Raw genomic sequence first — 22,610 nt, 5'->3', positions numbered from 1 at the left:
GACAGGAAGACTATCTACTTAGGAAATGACCAGTGCACCCAGGAGACAGTTACCGTAAATGTGTGTGCCAAGCACCAGAGCTTTAGAGTACGTGAAGCCAAGTGACAGAACTGAAAGGAAGAGCAGACAGATCTGTCGTTACAGAGGAGAAAGGACTTGAACATCCCTCTCTTGGCAATTGAGAGATACTAGGAAATCAGAGATAAAATAAATACCACCACCATTTGTCAACGGGATCTGATAGACATTTACAGAAGTTTCCCAAGACAGAACACACATTCTTTTCAAGCACCTATGGGATATTCCCCAAGGGAGACCCGTAAGCTGAAAAATAAAGCAAACCTTAAAAAATCTAAAAGAATTCATACAGATTGCATTCTCTCACCTTAATGGAATCAACATTGGAAAACAATGAAGAATAAATGGAAAATCTCCCAGTGCTTAGAAATTAAATAACATGGCATACTTCCATACATCTGTGGATGAAGAGGAAGTCTCAAAACTCAACTTATAACTGAGTAAAAGTGAAACATTACAGTTTTGTAGACAGTTAAGGCAGTACATACAAAGAGAAAGATCTGTAGCCCTAGGTATTCCAAGCTCCTAACTCCATATATAAGAGCAAAAGAAATTCAAAGCCCAGAATCTACCAAGAGTGGTCCTAAAACTAATAAGTGGGTACAGCAAGGTAGCAGAATAAATGTCAGCACACAAAAGCAGTCGCATTTCTATACACTAGTAATGAAGTGGGGAAGCCAGATTTTGAAACACAGCACTATTTGTGAGGACTCAAAAAAATGAAATACCTAAAAATTTAACAACATATAACTCGTGCTGAAAGTTACAAAATGCTTGTGGAAGACATCAGAAGGGTAACTAAATGGAGCTACGTACTATGAATTGAGAGACTAATTATAATAAAGATACAAATTTTCCCAAAAGTAATCCATTGGTTTAATACTATTTTATATCTGAATGTAGCAGGGACTTCTGTATGTATCAAAAGCTTATTCTAAGATTTACATTCAAAGGTAAAAGAACTAGAATAACTAAAACAACTTCTGAAAAAAGAATAAAGTGAGAGGATTCACTCCTCCTGAGGTTAGACTTGCTGTGTAGCTACAGTGACAATGACAGTGTGGTATTGGGTGGTGAAAGAGTGAGTTTGGAACTTTTCTTCTCATACATTTAGGCATTATTTTTATATCTTTGTGTGAGTTGTCTGATTTTGTCTTATTTTTACCTCTTTGGGGTTCTAGGTTCCTTCATGTTTGAGATTTATAATATAAATATTAGGCCTTTGTCTGTGGTATACATATATTAAAATTTTTTTAACTCGTCACTTACTTTGATTTTGTGGTGCTTTTTGCCATGCAAAAATTTCTATTTGTGTGCAGCCTAATGTTTCAGTCCTTTCTTATTGCCGTTAGTTTTGAGCTGTTTTTTATTGCCTCTGGATTTCATGTCTTAATTTCAAGGAAAATACTCATGGTTCCTTCTGCTGCTCATACAGTTCCACTGTTACAGTTAGATTCCTCATCTGTTTGAGTTTATTCTTAGGTGTGCTGTGAGAAACAGATTTAAGTGTGTCTTTTCTAAATGGTCGCCCAACTTTCCCAGCAACGTGTAAAAGTCCATCCTTACTGCCAGTGACTTGCGAGGCCATCTCCATCTGAGATAGCAAATGTCTTACTATCTACTAGAAACCTGGGTCTGTTTCTACTCCTTGTATGTTATCCCACGGCCTGTCTGCTCCTGCACTGGTACTACACTATTTCAGTTACAGAGGCTTTCATAGTTTGTTTTAATATTTGGTAGGGCTGCTCCTCTTTCATAGTTGTACTTTTTCAGTGTTATTTTCTGGATCTTACAGGAATCTTTTTCCATATATTTAATACCAACTTCCTAACCCCACATAGTAACTTGTTGGTATTTTTATTGTAACTACATTATGTTTATGAATGAGCTTTGTTAAGATTAACATTTGTAATATGTCATTCTATTCAAGAACAAGGAATGTCTTTTCAGGTTTACTTACAGGTTTTCAGAAGTGTGTTATATTTCTCCTCATATAAATATTTAATATTTTTGGTGCTATTTGAGGTTTTCTGTACCATTAAGTACTCTAGAGTGACGTGTGTGTGTGTGTGTGTGTGTTTTGTACTGGGAATTGAACTCAGGACCTTGTGCTTGCTAGGCAGGTGCTGTGCCACTGAGCTATATCCCTGGCCCTTTGTGTATAATATTATATTCTACTCCCATACTCGGAAGTCATTAATATTGCAACTAGTTTCACTCTAGAATCTCTGACATTCTCCTGCTATGCTGTCACAGCATCTGCAGATAGACCTTCTCCTAAGACTTGTTCTGTCTGACTGCGCTGGTTCATATCTCCAGCACAAGTTGACCAGCGGTTAAATTGCATTCATCCATGCGTGGCTCCCCATCTTGATGGAGATGCCTCTGGAATTTTCTCATGCATATGCTTCTGACTTGGAGGCATATATATGTGATTGTTTCTAGGGAATGATCCTTCAGGGGCCCGGAGTGGTGGCACACGCCTGTAATCCCAGCACTCAGGAGACTGAACAGGAGGATCCTTGCTAGTTTGAGACCAGCCTGGGTTACAAAGTGAGCTCAAGGCCAGCCTGAACTGTGTAATGAGACTGTCTCAAAAAGACAAAAAAAAAATTCCTTCAGCACTTATACTGGAGTTTTGTCATGAATTGTTGAATTTTTTAAAATCAAAAATTTTTATTGTTTTTGTGTTTATGTGGCTTTGCAGGGTGCACATTTAAAAGTCAAATAATTTATTTTGTGTTAGTACATGTTTGCAATTCATCCAGTTTACAATCATCTTGGGAGTGGTTACATGTACATATTACCATTTGGTTTTTTAATTGTTAAATTTTTATCAAGACTTTCAGTACTGGGCCAGGGATATAACTCAGCGGCACAAGCACCTGCCTAGCAAGTGCAAGGTCCTGAGTTCGATTCCCAGTACCAAAAAAAAAAAAGAAGACTGCCAGTACTTACAAAGTTAATCATAATTTTTCCTATTGCTATTGTATATTGATGGACTTTCTAATACAGAATTTATATAACTAAATCTAAACTAAAGTAAAATAAATACTCCTTGGTCATGGTGTTTTATTTTCTTAATGTGGTGTTGGGTTCTGTCCCATAGTATTTTATTTCTTTTGTTGCATCATCATTCTCGAGTGACACTTGTGAATGCTTTGAAGTTTTCTTCCTTTGTCCTGTTTATCTAGTTTGTCAGTTGTTACACTTGCTTCATGAAAAGAGTTAGGAAGTTGTCCTGCCAGAGCTGCTGCTTTCATTTTTGTCTTTTCCCAAAAGCTGTGCATTTAAAAGATTTCCTTCTTTAAACCACACAGATTTTAAAGTTTCTTCCCTATTGTTTGTACTCTAATCTACTCAGCCTCCCCTCCCTGTTTCAACATTTCACACGTGGCGTATTCTGAAGTCGCTGTGTGACAGTCCTGTACTTCCCCTCATCAGTCCTTCCCCCAGGTCCTGTTCGTTGGCATGCTTGCTTTTTCTCTTGTTTTGTCACAGATCCTTGGAGAGCGGTGAGCATGATCTGGGCTGGGGAGGTCATGTCCTGGGAGGTGATCTCTCTTCTCCTTCATATTCATACTGTAAAGTTTTGGCGTCCTCATATATTCTGTGTGGGAGAGGTACGGTTTCCTGGGGAATTTGCTTTTTCATTCTTATTTTTGCCTGTGGTTTGAGGAAGAGAGCCATCTATATAGTTGCTATTTTCTTCCACTCTAAGGCATTTTCTTTTTCTTTTTAGTTTTATTTGGTTTTTGGTCTCACACTTGCCAGGCAGGTGCTGCACCACTGAGCTACATCCCCAGCCCTCTAAAGAATTTTTATAGCACACTTTAGGCATTCGGATTTCTCAGATCTCTTGAGTATATAACTATAGCACCAATTAGGAGCCATAGTGACTTTTCTGGGAGTGAACCTCAGTATAATTAATCCTTTTTATCATTAAAGGTTGCAGATGGGGCAGTTCACAAAGAGCTGGAAGCATGATTTAGATTCAGCATTGAATGAAGTAGAGGTATGACATTTATCTTATAAGTAAGTTGCAAGTATCTCTAAAAATCAGTAATGACAGGAAATGTTTGGATGATAACCTCACTTAAAGTTTTAAAAATGTAACTGTTAAAGAAAATGCTTAAGGAAAAGAAGTTTTTTTAACCAGTTAATATTTTGAAATGCAAACATTTTAATTTCTAGAGTTCTGGACTATTATAAAAAATAAGTGCTCATTTTCAAAGCTAACTTAAGATAGAATAATAACCCAAAAGTTTAGTGTTTTTCCGTGTGACTAGGCGGAGTGGCACCGTGCACAGGAAAACTGGCTTGCTTGGCAAGGCGACTGCAGGGTGTGACCAGTGAGAGCCGGCTGCGCCGTGCGTCCAGGCGTGCAGAGGGAGAGACAGGGCGCTCGGGGTGCTGTCACACTTAAACTTCACACAGCCCTGTATTCTTCTCAGTTCCTGCAGGTCAGATATGCGAGGCTTGCCTGCACTCTGTTGAGTAGCGAGGAATTATCTCAGGTCACACTGGTAGTATAGCTAATGCACATATGTCACAAATCCTCGTTTTTAAATTTTTTTTCTCATGATACAGACATGACCAATGCCTGGGCTGCAGGTTGGACACATCTGGTTTAGTTTTAAGCTATAATAGAAAACAGTAGGAAGAGAGTTGACTAAAATTTGCTCTGTAGCCTCTTCTGTAGAAAGGTAATGTCCAATATGACATCTAGGCCCCAAGTCATAAATGGCCAGAGAACTGTAAAATGCAGTCTCTAAAAGGCATACAATAACACATTGCTATGGAGCCCACACACATCATGCTGCTGGTCCTCCTGCCTTCCATAAACTCTGCCTCCCCTGTCCAGTTCAGATAGGAGAGAGATGTCACTGAGTGCTTTCAATCCCTTAAATGTACACACCTGTCTGGGCCTTGTGGAGCCTTCACCATAGTCACAAAGGTGAAGCGCAGCACCGTTACTGGCCGGACCCTTGTCAGTGAGTTTATAAGATATGCTTTTGTTTTATTAATCTCGATGTATTTAATGCCTCCATGTGCCTGGCCCATAGACATGCATAAATAACAGTTCTCCTTTTTACTTTTTTCTTTTCTTCTTCTTTTTAAACAACTTGTATAGAATTGTAAAGAAAAAGGTGACTGGACCAAATTGGGAAATTTATACATTAATGTAAAAATGGACTGTGAACAATTTGCGGATTTCCAAAGATTTTGTGCTTGTGTTGCTGAAACACTCACGAAAGATTATAAAGAAGAAAGACCAGGTGTTCCTTTCTGTGATTTTGCTGAGACAGGTAAAATGTCACTATTTTGAACCAACTATTACGTATTTAGAAGGCACAGTGTTCTTAACAGGAGCGTGAAGCTCCATTTGAAGATAAGTTAATGTTGCAGGTTTCAGATGTTCCATTTCCTCCTTATGAATCTTATCATCTACTTACTGAGTTGGACTGTAATGATAAAAGGGCAAGAATTGGTGTTTTAGTGTTAAATATTTCATATTCTTCTCATTGAGATTGGAAAAGCTATTGCTGGCAGATTATCCTGGAGCATCTGAATATTTGAACCACTACAGTCGCTGCTGTCTTCACTCTTACATCAGCGCAATTCATATAGTTTTGAGATTATTTAAAGTGAGCTTTCCACAGCATAGTCTTTCTCTAAAGGGTCTGGCAAACTTTGTAAAAGGCCAGTAGTAAATGTTTTAGCCATTGTTTATACGTATACAGTCTCTATCACATATTTTTCTGTATTTTTAAAGTGACCTTTAAAAATAAAAACCATCGTTAGCTCATATGATGTACAAAAACAGGCTGTAGGCTTGGCTTGGCCCCTGGGGCCAGAGTTTGCTAGTGCGTAGTTTGCTATCCTTGTGGTAGTACTGCACTAATAACCCCATGTTAATTTGCCTTTTCTATCTTTGTAAGTGACTGTCCATTTCATTTTCTTCCATACACCTCCTGCTTTTCAGTTGTCAAAGATCCACAGAATAGTGACGTAGATAAAACTTTGCTGGGAAGAATTGGAATCAGTGCTATGTACTTTTATCACAAGCTGTTGCAGTGGTCCAAGGTACTTTGTTAAGGTTTTGTGGGTTGGGTTGGGTTGGGTTTGGGTTTTGGTTTTGGCTTTGTTTGGTGTTAGTCTTAAGTTTTGTTAAAACTTAAGAACAGGAGGCTGGGGATATAGCTCAGTGGCATAAGCACCTGCCTGGCAAGCGCAAGATAGTGAGTTCGATCCCTGGTACTGCAAAAAAAAAAAAAAGAACAACAGCAAAAAAAGAACAGAACATAGGTTAACCCTGCAAATTAGGAGCTTGCTAGTAATCATTAGAGGCAGTAGAATGACAGCCAGGCTAACGAGTGCCCTGAGCAAATGGAAGGAAGTGGCATGAAACTGGTTATTATCTAAGATCTCCATATAGGGAATACTTAGGAGCTGGGCTGGATTCATACTTACTTGAAGCAATTTTCAGCTTATAACTTACTTTGCCAACTCCTGTCAGTAGCACTGTAATTTTGGAAGAGTTCAAGATGCCTTTCTTCAGACGAATTCAGCTTATTCACAATTAAGAAAACTCCTGAAAAAGCACCTCTTAGACATGGATACTATATATACCATACATCTTGATGTCTGACTTTTTGAGGTTTAGCTCACTATAGAAAGTCTCACGACTCAAGAACATACTGCATTTCTGTTCTTTAGGTTTCCCTGAGGTGGAGCAGAGGACTCAGTAGAGTCCAGTAGAGGGTAGGAAAACCCAAACTAGGGAGGAAGTGCCAGAGGAATGGAGTTAACCTAGAGGGTGATCACTCCTGAATTAACTATTGAAGTATAGCTTTTGTTACTCGCTAGCTGTTACAAAGGGGTAATTTTGTAATTAAATCTGTGTTTGGATAACATTTAAGGCATATCACCTATATAAATATAAAATTTAAGGAATAAAAAAATACTTTTAAACCCAGCCCAGTTATACAGAAAGCCCCAGGAGATCTTGAGCCTTTTCTGTGGTAGGCCTGGGGGGTGTGGATGAGATGTCCACATCCCAGCACTCACGTCCAACTTCAGGGGAGCCATAGCATTTGCTTCCTGGGCCTATAAGGAAACCAGGGCTACTGGACAAGAAGACCCTGTTTGAACACTCAGTATGTTTTGCTGATACTGTAGAGTATGTTTTAACTTGGTTATTACTTTTTTTTCTTTTTTTAAAAAAAGAAAAAGGTTTATTTGGCGTAGTCCATAATCAGCTGACTCCAAGGCAGGGGGCCACAGCAGAGGGGCATGGCAGAGGAGAAACAGTCCATATCAAAGCAGGGCAGGCAGAAGGCAGCAAGCAAGTGACAAGCAACTTGGTTATTATTTCTTAAGACATTAGGAGATTGATGAATTTTTGTCTACCTTTATTAAAAATTTTAGTTATCTTATTTAGAAAAACTACTTTTATCACCTTATTTAATATAACTTTTATTTGATGCCTATTCCTTTTAGAGCATCATAAAAAAACAGTGTCCTGAGGGTATAGCTCAGTGGTAGAGCACTTAGTATGCTGAAGGCTCCACAGGAATAAAATAGAAATTGTTGAAATTAAAAATATCTGTTGAAAAATGCACACATTAATATAGTCAGATTGTGAAAGACTTTGACACCGTAATAAGTACCTGACCCAGAACAGTATGGGATGTGAAAGGAGGGTGTGCAAGCTGATGCCCACAGGCCAAGCCACACTGCAGCCTGCTGTAGTACAGCCTGCAAGCAGAGTCAGAAACAACCACCAGAAAGAATGTGCGGTGGACCAAAGGTGGGCTGTGAAGTCGAGTGCCGACTCTGCTTACAGGAAAATAGAACAGCTGGTGTAAAATACTATACATGCCTCTAATTTCCAAGCCAACGATCGCTTCATGCAGGACTTATGAAAAAGTTTCTTGAATCAAAACCTATTTTCAGGGTCAGGGATATAGCTCAGCAGCATAAGCACCTGCCTGCCAAGCACAAGGTCTTGAGTTCGATCCCCAGTACGAAAACAAAAATCTATTTTCAACCAATAATTTTATCCTTTTTTCACTATCATTCTTTATCTAAATTTGTAACAAGCAGGCTTTATTCGTACTGTCTCTCCCTCCTCGACCTCAGATTGTCAACAGCAGAAGAGTGAAAACATAGAATCAGCGCTTTTCCACATTAAGCAGGAGCCCCTTTTGCCAGGTGAAAGGCTGAGCGGAAGCCCACGCTGTGAGCTGCTGAGCAGCACTGCTGAGAAAGGCCAGTGGTGGAACGGGAGGAGGCTGGGGAGACGGAGGCGCCCTGCCGCTCCCGCTTCCTCCCCATCCACGGGGCTGGCAGGCAGGTGTCGGGGACAGCCTGGGCAGTTTGGAGTCAGCAGTCTAGGACGGTGACTGAACTAGAGTGCTGCCTTTTGCCTGCTGTGCCTGCCATGTCTCCAACACTGTAACCGCTGATACAGTTAGTGTTCCTTGTTTTCACTCTAGGGAAAGAAGGTCTTGGACAAGCTGTATGAGTTAAAAATACATTTTACAAGTTTAAAAGGACTCACAGGGCCTGCGAAGTTAGCACCAAGATGTCAAATTGTGAACATTGCAGCAGAAATTTTTCTCAAAAGTGGAAGCCTAGATGGTGCCATTTGGGTACTGAGGGGTAAGTTCTGATATATGAACACATTTGTTGTAAATTTTTGTCTATGAAATGACCTAGGTTCGTGTTGAACCCTAGTGAACCTGTGTGTAGAAAAGCTTGTTTTGGTGTAAACTGAAAGGGCAAGGTGAACTTTTAACAAGTAGTCTCCTTCTAGACATCTTCCCAAAAGGGTTACAGTGATCACGTGCAGGGATCCATGCGCACCCACGTTCACAGTGGCACAACTCGTAACGGCTAATCTTGGAAGCGGCCTGTACGTCCATCAGCAGATGAGTGGATAAAGAAAACGTGGTATTTACACACAGTGGAGTACTACTGTCTCATAAACTTGAGTGACTCGTTTGTAGGAAAATGGACACACCTTGAATCCATAATGTTAAATGAAATAAATCAGACACGTAAGCTTAAAAATCATATGATTTCTCTTATATGAGAAACACAACGTTTAAATAAGTTGAGGAGCAAAATAAATGACAATAAGAAATAAGATCTTTGGCAAATGGGAAGGGGACTAAGAGATAGGGGATGTAAAAAGATGTGTCTTGTACATGTACCAACTACTCACAATGTATGTGTGATGTACTCCAAACATTTGCTAATGAGAAAAAAAGTATATGAATCTAGTTTCTTGCTATGAGCTAATAAGCATCATGCTAAAGGCTTTACCTGGATTATCCTGATTAATCTTCGTAGACTGCTTTTGGAACTATTAGAGTCCCCATTTTATAGTTTAAAAATGTCATTCCTGGAGTGACGTAACCAGGAATGCAGGCCAAATGCAAACCTGGATAGACCAGCTTCAAGAACCCAGGCTTCAGCTGTGCAAAATCCCGACTGCACTCTGCATAAACTGCCATCACATATATGAACAGAGGCAACTTCCCCCCGAAGTACGTTTCCCTAGTAAGGCTATCTATGTAGCAGACACGACAGTGAAATTAAGCCGGCAGCAGCAGCTCAAGTTGATTTGCTATGTGATAAGTACAGATTGAGACAGCACAGTGTCGTCCTTACATGCCAGGGAAGATGATAGCTCTGGCTCCTTGGACTATCCGGCCTTATTTGATTACATGGGATAAGAGTGAAAAACACTCGGGAATCTCAGTTTAGATGGGAAGATAGGTATTTCTATGAGTAAAGCAAAGAGTTCACATAAGCACATTAGCCAGCATCCGTGTCCTATACACATGAGTATGTATACTATATATACACAGTATAGAACCCCTTGTATTTGTTCGCTACTGAGGGTTTATGGAATACAGGGCTTGAGTAGACAATAGGATCCAAAGCTTGGTGGAGAAGATTTTCTGAAACTTAGGGACATAGCCAGGAGGATTCCTAAGTAGGAAGAGTAACCAGGATACAAGAATAGAAATTAATGCAAGCCAGAGCTCACACACTACGTGAGACAAAAATGGGAAGAGGATGGCTGATAAAAATGACTTGGAGCACATCTTGCGTTAGGACTCTTGTGTCCACGCGTCTCTGGAAGAACCCCCCTCAGACCAGACAGTGGGGACGGTCTGTGGGAGTCATGTGGAGTGAGAGGTGAGATTTAATTGTGATGTTTCAGTTTTGAGATTATGTTTTAAATTGTTAATTGCAAATACCATATTCCTTCCTCGCAGTGACAATTTCATTAAAAAGTAATTTTCATAAGTAAAATTCTGTTTTTCAAAAGAAGGCCCCACAGAAGTGTTTGGTGTCCTGAGAACATGTATGTTCTTCAAAGGGTTTTCCAGTCAACAGCCCAGTGGAGAGAAAACGGGTCAGTCTCACATGTACTGAGTGAGCTTAATCCTGATTCATAAAAAGAAAAATGTACATTAAAATTACAAAACATCATTCTGAACTTACCAGACTATCAAAGATCGAAGCTTGGTGGTATAATATTTTTGAGGGTATAAAGAAATGGACATTTACAGAAATGTTGCCATTAGGGACTTTTTAACACAATGTCTGTCAAAAATTTAAAATGAGTATTTCCTTTTGTTTACTAATTCTACTGTAGGATTTTTTTGTTTTATTTCTTGAGGGCTTTTGTTGTTTTGGGGGTTCTTTTGGCAGTATTGGGGGCTGAACCGAGGACCTCACACATGCAAGGCAAGCACTACTACTGAGCTATACTGCCAGCCTTTTAACAGAGAGTTTTATTTTAAGCCAGGCGTGGTGGCACATGCCTGTAATCCCAGTACTTGGGAGGCTGAGGCAGGAGGATTGTTGCAAGTTTGAGACCAGCCTGGGCTACAGAGTGAGCTCAAGGCCAGCCTGAACTGCATAGTGAGACCCTGTCTCAAAAAAGACAAAAAATAAATAAAATAAAATGATTTAAAAAGTTTTTCAAAAGTTCTATTTTAAGATAGGGCCTCACTAAGTTGCCTGGGCTGGCTTCGAACTTCCCAGGCCATGAGGAAGCTCCTTCCTGAGTAGCTGAGCTCACAGGCATGCCTACTGGGTTTGTAAAGCTTATTTCGGCACTGTCCAGTCTTTCTTCAGTACTTTTTATATTCACTGTGCTGGTGAGATCACAGAAAAAGGGTCACTCGTGTGCTTAGCATAGTTGAGAAAGAACACCAAAATGGGAGCTGGGTGGTGTTCAGGAGTGTCTAATTCTGTGTACAGTGAGTAGATGAGGTAATAATGCAACATTGGTATTTCTAACGTTTTAGCAACTTAGTGTTCGGTACTACAACCTTATAGCTTTATAACTTACATACGTTCGTCTGCACCTGTCAAACGTTTCCTAGCAGAAATTGTTTTAAAAATAAAGAAACTGGAGAGAGAAGCTGTCCCTCAGTGGTACCAAAATCTCACTGGATTATGTATTCTTCGTTGTAAAATTGTTGAACCTGTCCACCCAACAGTAGTTTATAATCTAAATATTTCTGTTATATAAAAATATTAATTTTAGAATTAATAAATTTCTACACTTAGAAGAATGAGGAATTAATAAAAAGTATAAGAAAGTGGCTACTTTTACCCTCTTAGGATGAGGGCGCCATCACTGTGTTTCTAATAACTTTGAACTCTTGAGCGCACACATTTAAAGTTTGCCACATTCTGCAAAAGGTATTTTTAAATATTTGTCATTAAGTGTTACTTCCAGGGTGTAAAGTATTCCTGTTTTTCCTTTTCCGGAAGAATCGGAGTGGGTAATCAGTACTGCACTCTGGCCTTGCGATAGACTGGATGTGCTTAACCGACACAACTTGCTGTGCACAGTTGCACATGAAGCCTTAGCCAAGAGCCTTTACAGACAGGCATTTGAAGTTTTGCAGAATCTACCAGGTTTTCAAAATTCTCAAGGTATGTTTTTGAAAAATCTAGCCTGATTAGCTTTTGTCCGTCTGGTGTTTAGCTGTTAATAAGAAACTGTTTTCCACCTGTTTTGGTTGAGTTTTATGTTCCAGCATATTTGTTAATGAAGTTATTGTCTGTACAGTGTGTTCTCTGCAGATCAAATATGCTTCCCTGTGGGTTCAGAAATCTGCAGTGCTTCTCTCTGGGTTGCTTGTCAGCAGTTCCTTACAAGAACATTCTCATCGTTCCTCTTTCTCTGTGTCATCCACAGTGTGCTTGGGTGTCCCCAGCAAGCTTTGCTTCTTAAAGAATTCCTAGCATTGGAATACTGAAGAATACCTTTTCTTCTATCACTAAATAAATACAGAACATAATTTATGTTATCTTGGAACACAGATAAACTTGGAATAAACGCAGGCAGTTCAAGGACACAGTGCCACCACAGGCAGTGGTAGCTGAACTTGCCAAGGTGAAAGCCGAGGTCATGGGTGGTTAGGCAGAGGGAGTCCCTGAGCAAAGCCTTCAGGTCAAGAATGAGGTGAGGGATGGGTCCCAGGGAAGACGAAAGTGTTCATTCTAGGCCTGTGGCAGTGAAACTACGGCCCGTGTGCCGCACTGGAAGCGTGTTACCATTAGAAGCTGTAGGAGGTTCGCCATCGCTGTTCTAAGGCCTCCTCTAGAGCATTTCATTTTTCCGTGTATTCCACAGAGCTGCTGTGTTGTAGCGTTATCTGCTTCTCCTAGATGGGAGCTCCTTCAGTGATACTACACCTTAGCCTGGCTCAGTGGCTGCCACCTCCCAGCCTCTTAGTGGACAGCTGTGTTGTTGACAAAACAGAGGGAGACTGAACAGACAGTAGTCAGGCAAGATTTTGGAAGACCTAGAAGTGGCAAGTTAAAGGAGGTTTCTCCTGTGCCAAGGGGTCCCTGGGGTCTGGAAGCTAGGGAGCGAGGTAACAAAGTTAGTGTTTCGGGCAGGCTCCTCCAGTGAGTGTTTGCGACCCAAGGTAAAGGGAGTAACTCCTGTGGAGGCCTGCGCCGCTGAAAGACCCTGATGTGATAAAGACCTAGAGTCTAGGTCGTAGGCCCAGCTGAACAGAGGGAATAAAGAGCTGGAAGTCTCCGAGATACAACTTCTCTTTCCTCTGAGAATAACTGAAGGAAGGGAAATACCCATTAAAGGGTATTTATCTGAGAGTGGATACTTACAGAGGGTTGATGTGTTTTTTTAGTCACAGGAAAGATAAATAAGAGGTCTGAGCTGTCCTTACACAGAGCGGTGAAATCATTCTAGACACTGCAGGTCCAGTGCCAGGTGGGGACCAAGTTCACGGTGCTCACGCTGCCTCTGAAAATCTTGGTCAGGCTGCTTTGCGCATTCCCCATCACAGAGGAAACGAGCACGTTTGCTTCTGTCACATGCTTTTCTGTCTCTTACTTCAATTATATGTAGGACGATAGCGTTTTAGTGACTGGTGACTCCTACAGTGGGTAAGAAAGGGCCAAGGGGAAAAGGCGTAAGAGAAGTCTGAGAGACTAAGATTGGCCGCTCTGAGGGTACCAATTCTTTTCACTGCAGAAACTGTGGAGGTCTCACAGCCTAGCCTGCTTTTTAACAAGCTCTTAGATGCCTGTATAGAAAGCAACAGTCTTGGCGTGTCATCCTCGGTGGCAGAATTCATGGTTTCCAAGAACATCCCTATTGATTTTTCCTTTCTGAGAAGATTAATTACTTCTTTAGGAAGGAGCTGCCTATGGCTCAAAGCAAGAACCCACTACAAAAGTAAGTTCTATTTAAAATTTTTAAATTTGATATATCATGTTTAGTTTTATTTTCTAATTCAGTGTCCATCTATAATATTTAAAATGACATTTTTAAATCTGAGAAAATAAAAGTTGATATATATTCAGAGGTCTGAACATATCTGTGCTTTTGAAGCTTATTATTTCTCATTTGCAATTGTTACGTCTTTATTTCTTTGCACATTGGCATATCTGCTAGAGGCAAGCAAAGGAAATAAATGACAGAATTTGGACCATTTTGACCTATCTTATAAATAATAGAGGAGTTAAACAGTTGAGTGGAGTGAAGTTTCAAAGAGTATCTGCACATTTCATTTATCCCTGCTGTATCCTGGGCCCCTGAAACTTAGAGCACGCCACGGCAGGCAGTGAGGAGACCCTGAGGCGCCCTGCCGCTGCGGCCCGTGGCACGCAGCAGTGTTGCTTGCAGCTGCTGGGCCGCATCAGCCTGTTCGCAGCTGCTCCTCTCAAATGAGCCAGAAAACCCGTGCTTTCTTGGTCTCAGCCACCTCAAAGGTATTCTAATTCTAACTTAATTTCATGTGAAATCTAGATCTAAAAAAGAATTTTTTCCGCCTTCTTACATAATTTGTCTTAAATTTTCATTTCTGTCACACTCATGTCTATAACAAACATCTGTGTGTCTGTGACCTGTCTCCCTGAGCCTGATGTGTCAAACGTCCAAGCCACCTCTGCCTGAGCTAGAAGTGTTTCTCAGGCTACCGCTTCAATCACTTTAGCAGGTGGTAGTGTTTACTCCCACAGTGAAAAGGGAAAGAAAGTATTAGGATTTATTACAGATCGTACGGTTAAATATTTGATAGAATTTTCATTTCAATAACATACGTATGTATGTGTGCTGCATCATTATGTAAAGTATATTTCTAAAAAATTTTGATACAATTTTTTAGAAGAAGATGACAAAAAACATTTAAAAGAAAGTTAGAATTATGTGTCCACAGCACCTGCTTTCAGTCGGATTATGTTCCAGCTCTTTATCCTGCATGCCTCGAGACTGCTGGGAGTCACACCTGTGCTTGTGCACTCCACACAGACATGTGTGTATTATCTGCTGTGCTTCTTGTTCTAGTTTTTAGAATTGAAGTTACGGGAAGGTTATTTTCCAAATAATGATGAAACTAGGATGACATGCCAACACAGGTATTTATATGCTGTCTGAACAAAGTATAAACCTGAAAAACCTTTAAAAGACATTTCTATAAATATATTTTTAGTTTAAAATAAAATTTTGGCCAGGGATAGAGCTCAGCGACATAAACGCTTGCCTGGCAAGCCTGAGGTCATGAGTTCAATTCCTGGTACCAAAAAAAAAAAAAAACACATCCTATTGGTCACTGGGGATTTAGCTCAGTGGCGCAGTGCCTGCCTGGCAAGTGTGAGATGGTAAGTTCGATTCCCGGTACCAGAAAAGAAAAAAATTTTGTATTAAAGCAGTTAAACAGTTATTTTTAAATGTATTAACAGATTTATTGGGATATTTTCAAATACCATACAGTTCACCATTTAAATTATACATTACAGTGGTTTCGGTATATTTACAAAGTTGTATAATCCATACCATGATCAATTTTAGAATATTTTTGTTATTCCAGCAAGAAACCCCATGCCTATAAGTAGTCACTCTTCATTCCCCCTAAATCCTTCATCTGCAATAATAATGATGTTTTAGATGTTTTTTAGCCATACACTAAAGCACTTATGCCTATGTATAATTCTGGACCTTTCGTATTAGCACTTTTCCTTTATGTAATCACACTTACACCTTACTGCTTGTGTACTGCACTTCTGAGAAGTAGGCAAGTGGGGTGATGGGTTAAAGAGTCTTCTTGATGTTTTATAATGTACCTGAATTATAAAACCAAGTTAAGTAATTTATAGCCATTGAAGTCTTCAAAACACCTCAGTGCTCACATTTAAAATGTTATTGGGGGCCAGGAGTTCAATTCCTGGTACCAAAAAAAAAAAAAATATATATATATATATATATACACATATATATGTATACACACACATATATTTAATTGGAACACCCTTTTGATTTATGTTCAGACAGAGCTTAACATTTGCAATGAAAACCTTTTAATGTCTTTCAGTCACATCTATAACATGGGAGCAGTGCCACCCAATTTTGGAAGCAGTAAATTGTCAGGTTAAAATGAGGTGTTTAGTACAGATACCTGACAGCATGGTAAATTTTCAAGGACTAGAAGTTAGCATCTACATTAGAATAGTTTTTGAAAAACTTAAAACATTTTAAACAGATTTTACATACAGATTTATTCACTTTGGCAAAATATTGCACTGTAATATTGCCTGTGTACAGTTTGATATTCTAGGAGTTTTAAAGAGGTTTTCCATACTTAGCACTTCTAAAAAGCATCTAAGCAATTTAAAACTCTCTTGTGTTGAAAGGGGAAGTTTTAGGATGTGAATTGGCAAGTATAGCTACAGGGTACTGACCCCTACAGAGTGGAAATGTACTTTACCTCTAAGTGTTTAACAGACTATCAGGCAGGCAGGCAGAACGCTAAGTACTGCATAAACCGTAATGGCACTAGAAATAAGTATACTTGAAAATACTAAAAAAAGAAAAACAAAAGAAAATACTATAATTATGTGACACTAAATATATTATATTATAAATATATAAAGGTTGCTATTAGACCAAATCCCATTAAAACAAACATAATTAGCTAGTCTGCTTTTTAATTATTGTGAAATTATGGTGTATTTACTATGGCTTGAAATAAATGGAAGTTTGCCACCATGAAACTCAAAAGTCTTTTTCAGAGTACTTTTAAAAATTATCACCTTTTTTAAAAGAATCTTAGAAAGAGTAATGTCAGCTGTACTCAGAGCCAGGTAGTGGCACACACCAGTAACCCTGTAATCCTAGTATTCCAGGGGTTGTAGTTTAGTGGTAAAGCACCCTTGGGTAAACCCTCAGTACTGCCAACAAAAGAGGGTAAACTCACTACCATATAATTTGTATAATAAACCTTGTGTGAAGAATAATTCTGTAAGTCAGTATCACTATGGATATTTTGATATTTTGGAAGTCTGGGTTGGAGTTTTAGTCAAATTGATGTATTATTTAATTTTCAGGTGCTCTTTCTCTGGGTTGCTACCCACCGTTGGAGGGAAATTTATACCGAAAACTTCTACTGATTCCTTGTTACTTATCTGAGATTGAAATGCTTTTAGCTATTGAAATCTTCTTGGTATCTAATGCTAGTAGTATTCAGAGTCCGGGAACTTCTACACAGGTGCTACAGATAGTTTTGAAAAGGTTGGTTGATAAAACTTTATCTGCATTCTGAATGTGGGTTGTGGCTTTCCACACCTGCTCTAGAATATAAATGTTTTACGTATTTATATATTAATATCCACTGTGTGTGTATGTTACAAACTTCGTTAACATTAAATTGACAAAGAATTAGGCCTGCCAGGCATGGTGGCGTGAGCCTACAATCCCAGCGCTTAGGAGGCTAAGGCAGGAGGATCACCATAAACTCAAGGCCAACCTAAACTACAGAGCAAAACCCTGTCTCAAAAAACTAAAAAGAGAAAAACAAAAGAGAAATAGGCCTATCTGAGACTTAAAACCAAAACAAGTGGCAGCTCAGTAATCAAGCACACGCTTAGTGTGCACCAGCCCTGGGTTTGACCCCCAGCACTGCTGCCCCCCACACACACATAGTCATTAGCATTCAGTAAACGTGTCAGTGACTTCAGAGGTGTTGGTAGACATTCAAAGAAATAAGTCTTGAGGTACTTAGGTAACCTTTCTTTCATACCTAAAAGTCAGTCTTTTTGGTCACTCCTGAAAAACCCAAAGACCAGGTCTAAAAGAAAAATATATGATAGTTTATTAAGTTCAGTCCAGAATGCTGTTGAATAAAGCCTTCAGCTGATCTTCTACATTTTAAGATGTTCTTATCACGCGTAAATATTACAATGTAGGTGTGACCAGCGTGACACCTTTTCAACCCGTTTGTTTTAAAGTCCCAGAATTTTGACTCCTACACAACTCTGATTTCTTGTTAGCCTTATCCAGAGGCCTGTAATATCAGGAAGGATCTCCTGTGACTCTTATTTCAGAGCTTCTTGGTGGGGATTTTGCTTCAGTTTACTGGTGTTAACAAACCATATCATCAGATTAAACTCTGTTCTGTCTTAGTTATCTATTACCATTTAGTAGGCTACTTCAAACCCAGTGGCTTGGAGCAGCAAACATTCTCTTCATTTCTTTGCATCAGAAACTTCAGAACAGTTTAGCTGGATGGTTCTGGCTCAGGGTCTTTCATACAGCTCTGAGTTCTTCATGATGGGGTCAGAATGTCAGGAGCTATGGTCACCTGCATGGTGGTGTGACTGGGGCTGGAGAACCCCTTCCCTGGATGACTCACTCAGATGCCTTGGCAGGAAACCTCAGTGCCTGAATATCTTCTAATCTGTTGGGTAACTTTTCCAAACTAACTCAGGAGAGAAACAGTAGAGTGCATTTGTGACCTGTGTCATGCAAGAACTGTGAAAGGTCTGAAATTCTGCCTACTCACAAGCTACAAGTTAGCCTGCAGCATTGTGGCGCAAGCTAGCCTAAGACGCAAGACTCCTGTGTGGAACAGAGGACTGTAGCTGGCACACAGAAAACAGCATATAGCAGCATAGTTGCATTCATCATTCTTGCTTCTAAGGCCCACAGATGGCCCCTGCAGACGCCTGCCCACAGTGGGTTCTGTCGCAGGAGAGGAGAAAGGACCTAAGTGGTGTTAGTGGGTAAGAAGCACACCCACCCAGCACTCGGCAGGGAGATGCTATGTCTGTGTTCTGAGGCTGTGAGCAAAGCTGCCTTCTGCTCCCCAAGGAAAAGCCATCTTTCAAGGTTGTTCACTGTAAACATCCTTGAAATTGGAACAAGGAGTAGTTAGTGTCCCTCAAAAACCCTCCTGAAACCTAAGAGATGGAATATTGTCACCTCTGCCTTCAGTGGTTATTGTAGGGGTCATTTAGTCTGCAACAGTTCAGTGCAAGCTAGCCTAAGAGGCAAGACTCCTTTGTGAGAGGGGACTTTATTACATTTTATTTAAACCCCACTAAAATTAGCCTTTTTTCTTATAGCTCTCAGAGGGCTCTCTGTTGGGACATGAGGCATCCACCATCATAGCTTTCCAGTGCTGGCACGTGGGCAACTTCTGTTTGTTGTTGAACTTGGGGTATTTTGTGACTCTGGTGTCTAAAGAGTGACATGCCTACATCTTTGATTTTATCCAGGCCAGTATGTTTCCTGTTAGTGTTAGTATGATGAGCCTTGCTTGTTACATGAATCTCCATGAGAATTTTGTTCGTCTTTAGACTTTCAAACACTGCACACAGTTGGCACATGCCGGAGCCCCCTTTTCTAAGCGAGGATGCGGGAAAAGCACCTGCTGCTGTTCCCTCTCTTTAACACTGGTTCCTGCGCAACTTACACACCTGACCCAGTGGGCCGCGCAGTGGTGGTAGCAGCACAGCCCAGATCATACCGAACGTGCTGTGCCCAGGGTACCAAAAGCAGGAAGCTCAAATGCCAGGGATAATTTGATGCCTATCAGAAAAGGCCCATCTCTGTTCTAAGTACTTCCCATTCCCTAGCCCAGAGGAAAGGCTGCTATCATGTATATACATGCAAGTAAACACAATCACAGTTTGTGGCAGATGAATCTGATAGAAAAGCTATGAGAAAAGTACATCCTAGCACTCAGTGAATCACCTTTAATTAGGTAGGATTGTGTGCAGAAATGTAATAGAGGCATATAGCTATAGAGTTTCTGTTACCACATTAGGTATTTATTAAATTTTTCCTGCTATCTAAAAATAGCCACTATCAAGATAAAATTAGCATGTTGTTAATAATTTTAAAATTCATTGCATAGAATATTTATCAGTATAATGAGTAGCTGTATAGTCATTCTTTGCAAATACAAAGATACAGGTAATTGGTTGTATTTGAGATTGTTTTCAAACTGTTATTTGCAGCCTGTCTCATGATAAAATCGTTTTAGTGTATTCCAACCAGCATTATTAAAAATGAAAGACAATAGGAAATAGAGTACATCACCATCAGGGTAAGTCTTGCTTTATGGAACATTCTTTTACACATAAAGCTGTGTTGCAGGGTCGTAATATAAAATGCCCTTCTACTGTGGGTCATGGTTCAAAACATTTGAAAGCCACTTCTAAAAGAATAGAGTGAAAGACTATCATAGTTTCGAACCAGTAAGTGACTCTTTTGAAGAAATCATATTGCTGCTTTTTAGAATTTCTGACTTTGTGAGGTGTTTGCTTTGTAGATGTGAAGAAAACAAATCTCGGAGCAAGGATGATTATCAGGCTGCAGTCAAAAGGTTAATTTTGGCTGCTCGAATATCGGACCCAAAACTTTTTATTAAGCACATGACTGTCAATGTTAATAAGGAACAGGTTTACAGTTTGGAACACTGCTCTGCCCTGAAGTGGCTGAAAGAGAATATGAAGTGGGCCGGAAAGGTTTGGCTCTTCAGTAACCGTCGTTAGTTAATAAAGGTTTTTTTTAAATTCGAGTAATCATTGTTGACAATAAAGACTGTTTTCACTCTATTCAGTTTTGTACTTCATGACTAAGAGCTTTCAAGCAACGAAGACTCTTACTAGCGTGTGTAGTTCATAGTGGTTTCATTTACACCGAAAATGATTTTCACATTACGTTTTCACTCTGGGAGAATCTGAGCACTGTATGGTAGACCCCTTTATATTCTGAAATCCAAACACTGAAAACAGTTAGAAACTGAATACTATGCAGCATTTAGTAAGAGGGAAAATCTGTAAGCAAATACTAGGACTTTTCAATAAAAAACGCCAGTCTCTAAAGCTGTTCTACATCTGTAATCAAGAACAATAAAGCAATACTGAGACAGCTGGAGCACTGAAATTCCAGGGTACCCTCAGATCTACAGCAACATTTAAATTACCTTCACAGCAGTTTTCCTTTAGTGTATCTAAGGTACTCTATGAACTTTTGCGGATTTGTGATTTACGATACATTGGATGTGACTAAAGAAAAAATAAATTTTTTTAAATACCACTAAATATCTAAACAAAGATTGTTCGGAGATTTCATGGCTTTGTTGGACAGTTGGTCAGCATATATTATATACAAAGCAGGCTTGGACAATGTGAGCCATCTGCTAAAATAAACCCATAATTTAAGTAGGACTCTTGGTATTTCCTTTTAAATGCATTTTTCTTTTTGTTGGTATCTTAAGATCTTAAGAGTGTTCTGTCTCATCACTGAGCCTTTTCCCCTTTTCAAAGAAGCCCACCAGTGACATTGGGTATTCTTGCATTTTGGCTAGGATTAGCTTGTGGGTTTGCCAGAACGTGACAGAGACAGATATGCAGTGTGGGAAAGAGGTGTGGACAGAGGTGATAAATAAATTGAGGGGGCCATGCATGAGCTCGTGTGTCAGATTCTGACCAAAAGCCCGCTACCAAGATGCACCTGTACAAATGATGTACATCAGCTTCTTTCCCACAAAAGCTCGTCACCAGAAGCAGCTTGTCACTTGCACTCACTGATCTGAGTCCGCAAGCATATGGCTTCTCTGCGGATACAGTGTTTTTGCGCTGCTCCTAAGGGCTAACAGCACCGTGGGGTTGCTTTCCTCTGAGAATTTAACCCCTGGCTGATCTGACAGGAGCTCAGGCGGCCACGCCACGGGCGGGGCGCAGCTGTAAGTACAGATGAAGTCTGCTTGCCTCCTGACAGCTTTGTCTGCTGGGTTCCTAACAGACCACGGGCTTGCACCCATCTGAGCCGGGGCGCCCCCGACCCCCGACCGCTTCAAATCATAAAGTCATCTAGAGGAAGGAAGGTCTGAATAAGGCACTACAAGTCCTCCGATTATGGGGTTGGGTTCGCGGTGAGGTCAGCGTCCTTGGGGTGAGTCTACAGTCGTCTCACAGGAGGAAAATTAAACGGGCGCCTAGGGAGCCGTCTGGCTGCGAGGGGTCGGGCGGTGGGGCGCGGGTGGCGAGGACCTGGGAGGCCGGGCCGGGGAGGAGGCCGAGGGCCCAGCCCCGCTGACCGCCGTGCGAGGACGGAGGGGGACTCTAGGGGAGCGGCCCTGGGCGGCTTTGAACCCGAGGTCGCGAGGCTCAGGCTGGAAAGGCGCGTCCGGTTCACGCCTAACGGCAGCGCCCCCCATCTGCCCGGTTTCTACAGGAAATCAAAGCTAGAGGGGCGAAACAAAACTAAGAAGCGCACGCCGACGGAGCAGAACGCTTCACCCCGAACACTGGCCGTCAAGACGAGAACGCGAGCCGGAGTCGGCCGCGGCCCCGCCAGGAAGACCCGGGCTCCGTCGGACGTTGGAGCCGGGAGACCGCTGCGTCCCTCACTCGGCAGGGCGCGAGGGCGGCACGGTCTGCGCATGCGCTCCCGCGGCGTGCGCTCGGTCGTCAGCCCCGGCCAACTGCCACCTGCCGCCCAATCAGAGGTAAGGAGCGCTCCCCGTGCTGAAGTCCGCTCGCAGGGGCAAGGTCGAGTGCTGCACCGCGCCTCCGGCTGCGCTCAGGCGCCCTGGGCGGAGGCCCGGCGCGCTCCAGCCAATGAGAGCACGGCGTGCGCCCACACCCTCTGGCTCGGGGTGCAGACGTGCGGGCAGGCAGGGCTCGGGGGCGGGGCGAGGGAGGAGGCGGGCCTGCGGCTGCCTGCGCAGGCG

At 41.2% G+C, this 22,610-nt stretch overlaps 2 protein-coding genes across 4 annotated transcripts in view; both read left to right on the top strand.

Moving 5' to 3' along the window:
• The window catches only part of Topaz1 (testis and ovary specific PAZ domain containing 1), a 58,334-nt gene extending 37,847 nt beyond the window's left edge, over positions 1-20,487 (top strand). Inside the window, exons 14-22 of one of the 3 annotated variants that reach the window (XM_013513516.1) lie at positions 4,027-4,093; positions 5,213-5,387; positions 6,065-6,165; positions 8,580-8,745; positions 11,887-12,051; positions 13,625-13,828; positions 14,811-14,906; positions 16,975-17,158; positions 20,202-20,487. In XM_013513516.1, coding sequence (XP_013368970.1) covers positions 4,027-4,093; positions 5,213-5,387; positions 6,065-6,165; positions 8,580-8,745; positions 11,887-12,051; positions 13,625-13,828; positions 14,811-14,906; positions 16,975-17,158; positions 20,202-20,424 — 1,381 coding nt within the window. In that variant the 3' untranslated portion in view covers positions 20,425-20,487. The remainder of the gene's footprint in view (positions 1-4,026; positions 4,094-5,212; positions 5,388-6,064; positions 6,166-8,579; positions 8,746-11,886; positions 12,052-13,624; positions 13,829-14,810; positions 14,907-16,974; positions 17,159-20,201) is intronic. The other 2 variants (XM_013513517.1, XM_013513518.1) reach the window with 2 other exon arrangements.
• A 1,717-nt stretch (positions 20,488-22,204) lies between these two features.
• The window catches only part of Tcaim (T cell activation inhibitor, mitochondrial), a 32,087-nt gene continuing 31,681 nt past the window's right edge, over positions 22,205-22,610 (top strand). The window contains exon 1 of the mRNA XM_005383484.2: positions 22,205-22,385. The gene's annotated coding sequence lies outside the window, so the exon portion shown is untranslated. The remainder of the gene's footprint in view (positions 22,386-22,610) is intronic.

The sequence above is a fragment of the Chinchilla lanigera genome, unplaced genomic scaffold, assembly GCF_000276665.1.
Source record: "Chinchilla lanigera isolate Chin_1 unplaced genomic scaffold, ChiLan1.0 scaffold00019, whole genome shotgun sequence".
Taxonomy (NCBI): Eukaryota; Metazoa; Chordata; class Mammalia; order Rodentia; family Chinchillidae; genus Chinchilla; species Chinchilla lanigera.
The sequence above is the reverse complement of the archived record's forward strand: the minus strand, read 5'-3'. Positions and strand labels throughout refer to the sequence as shown.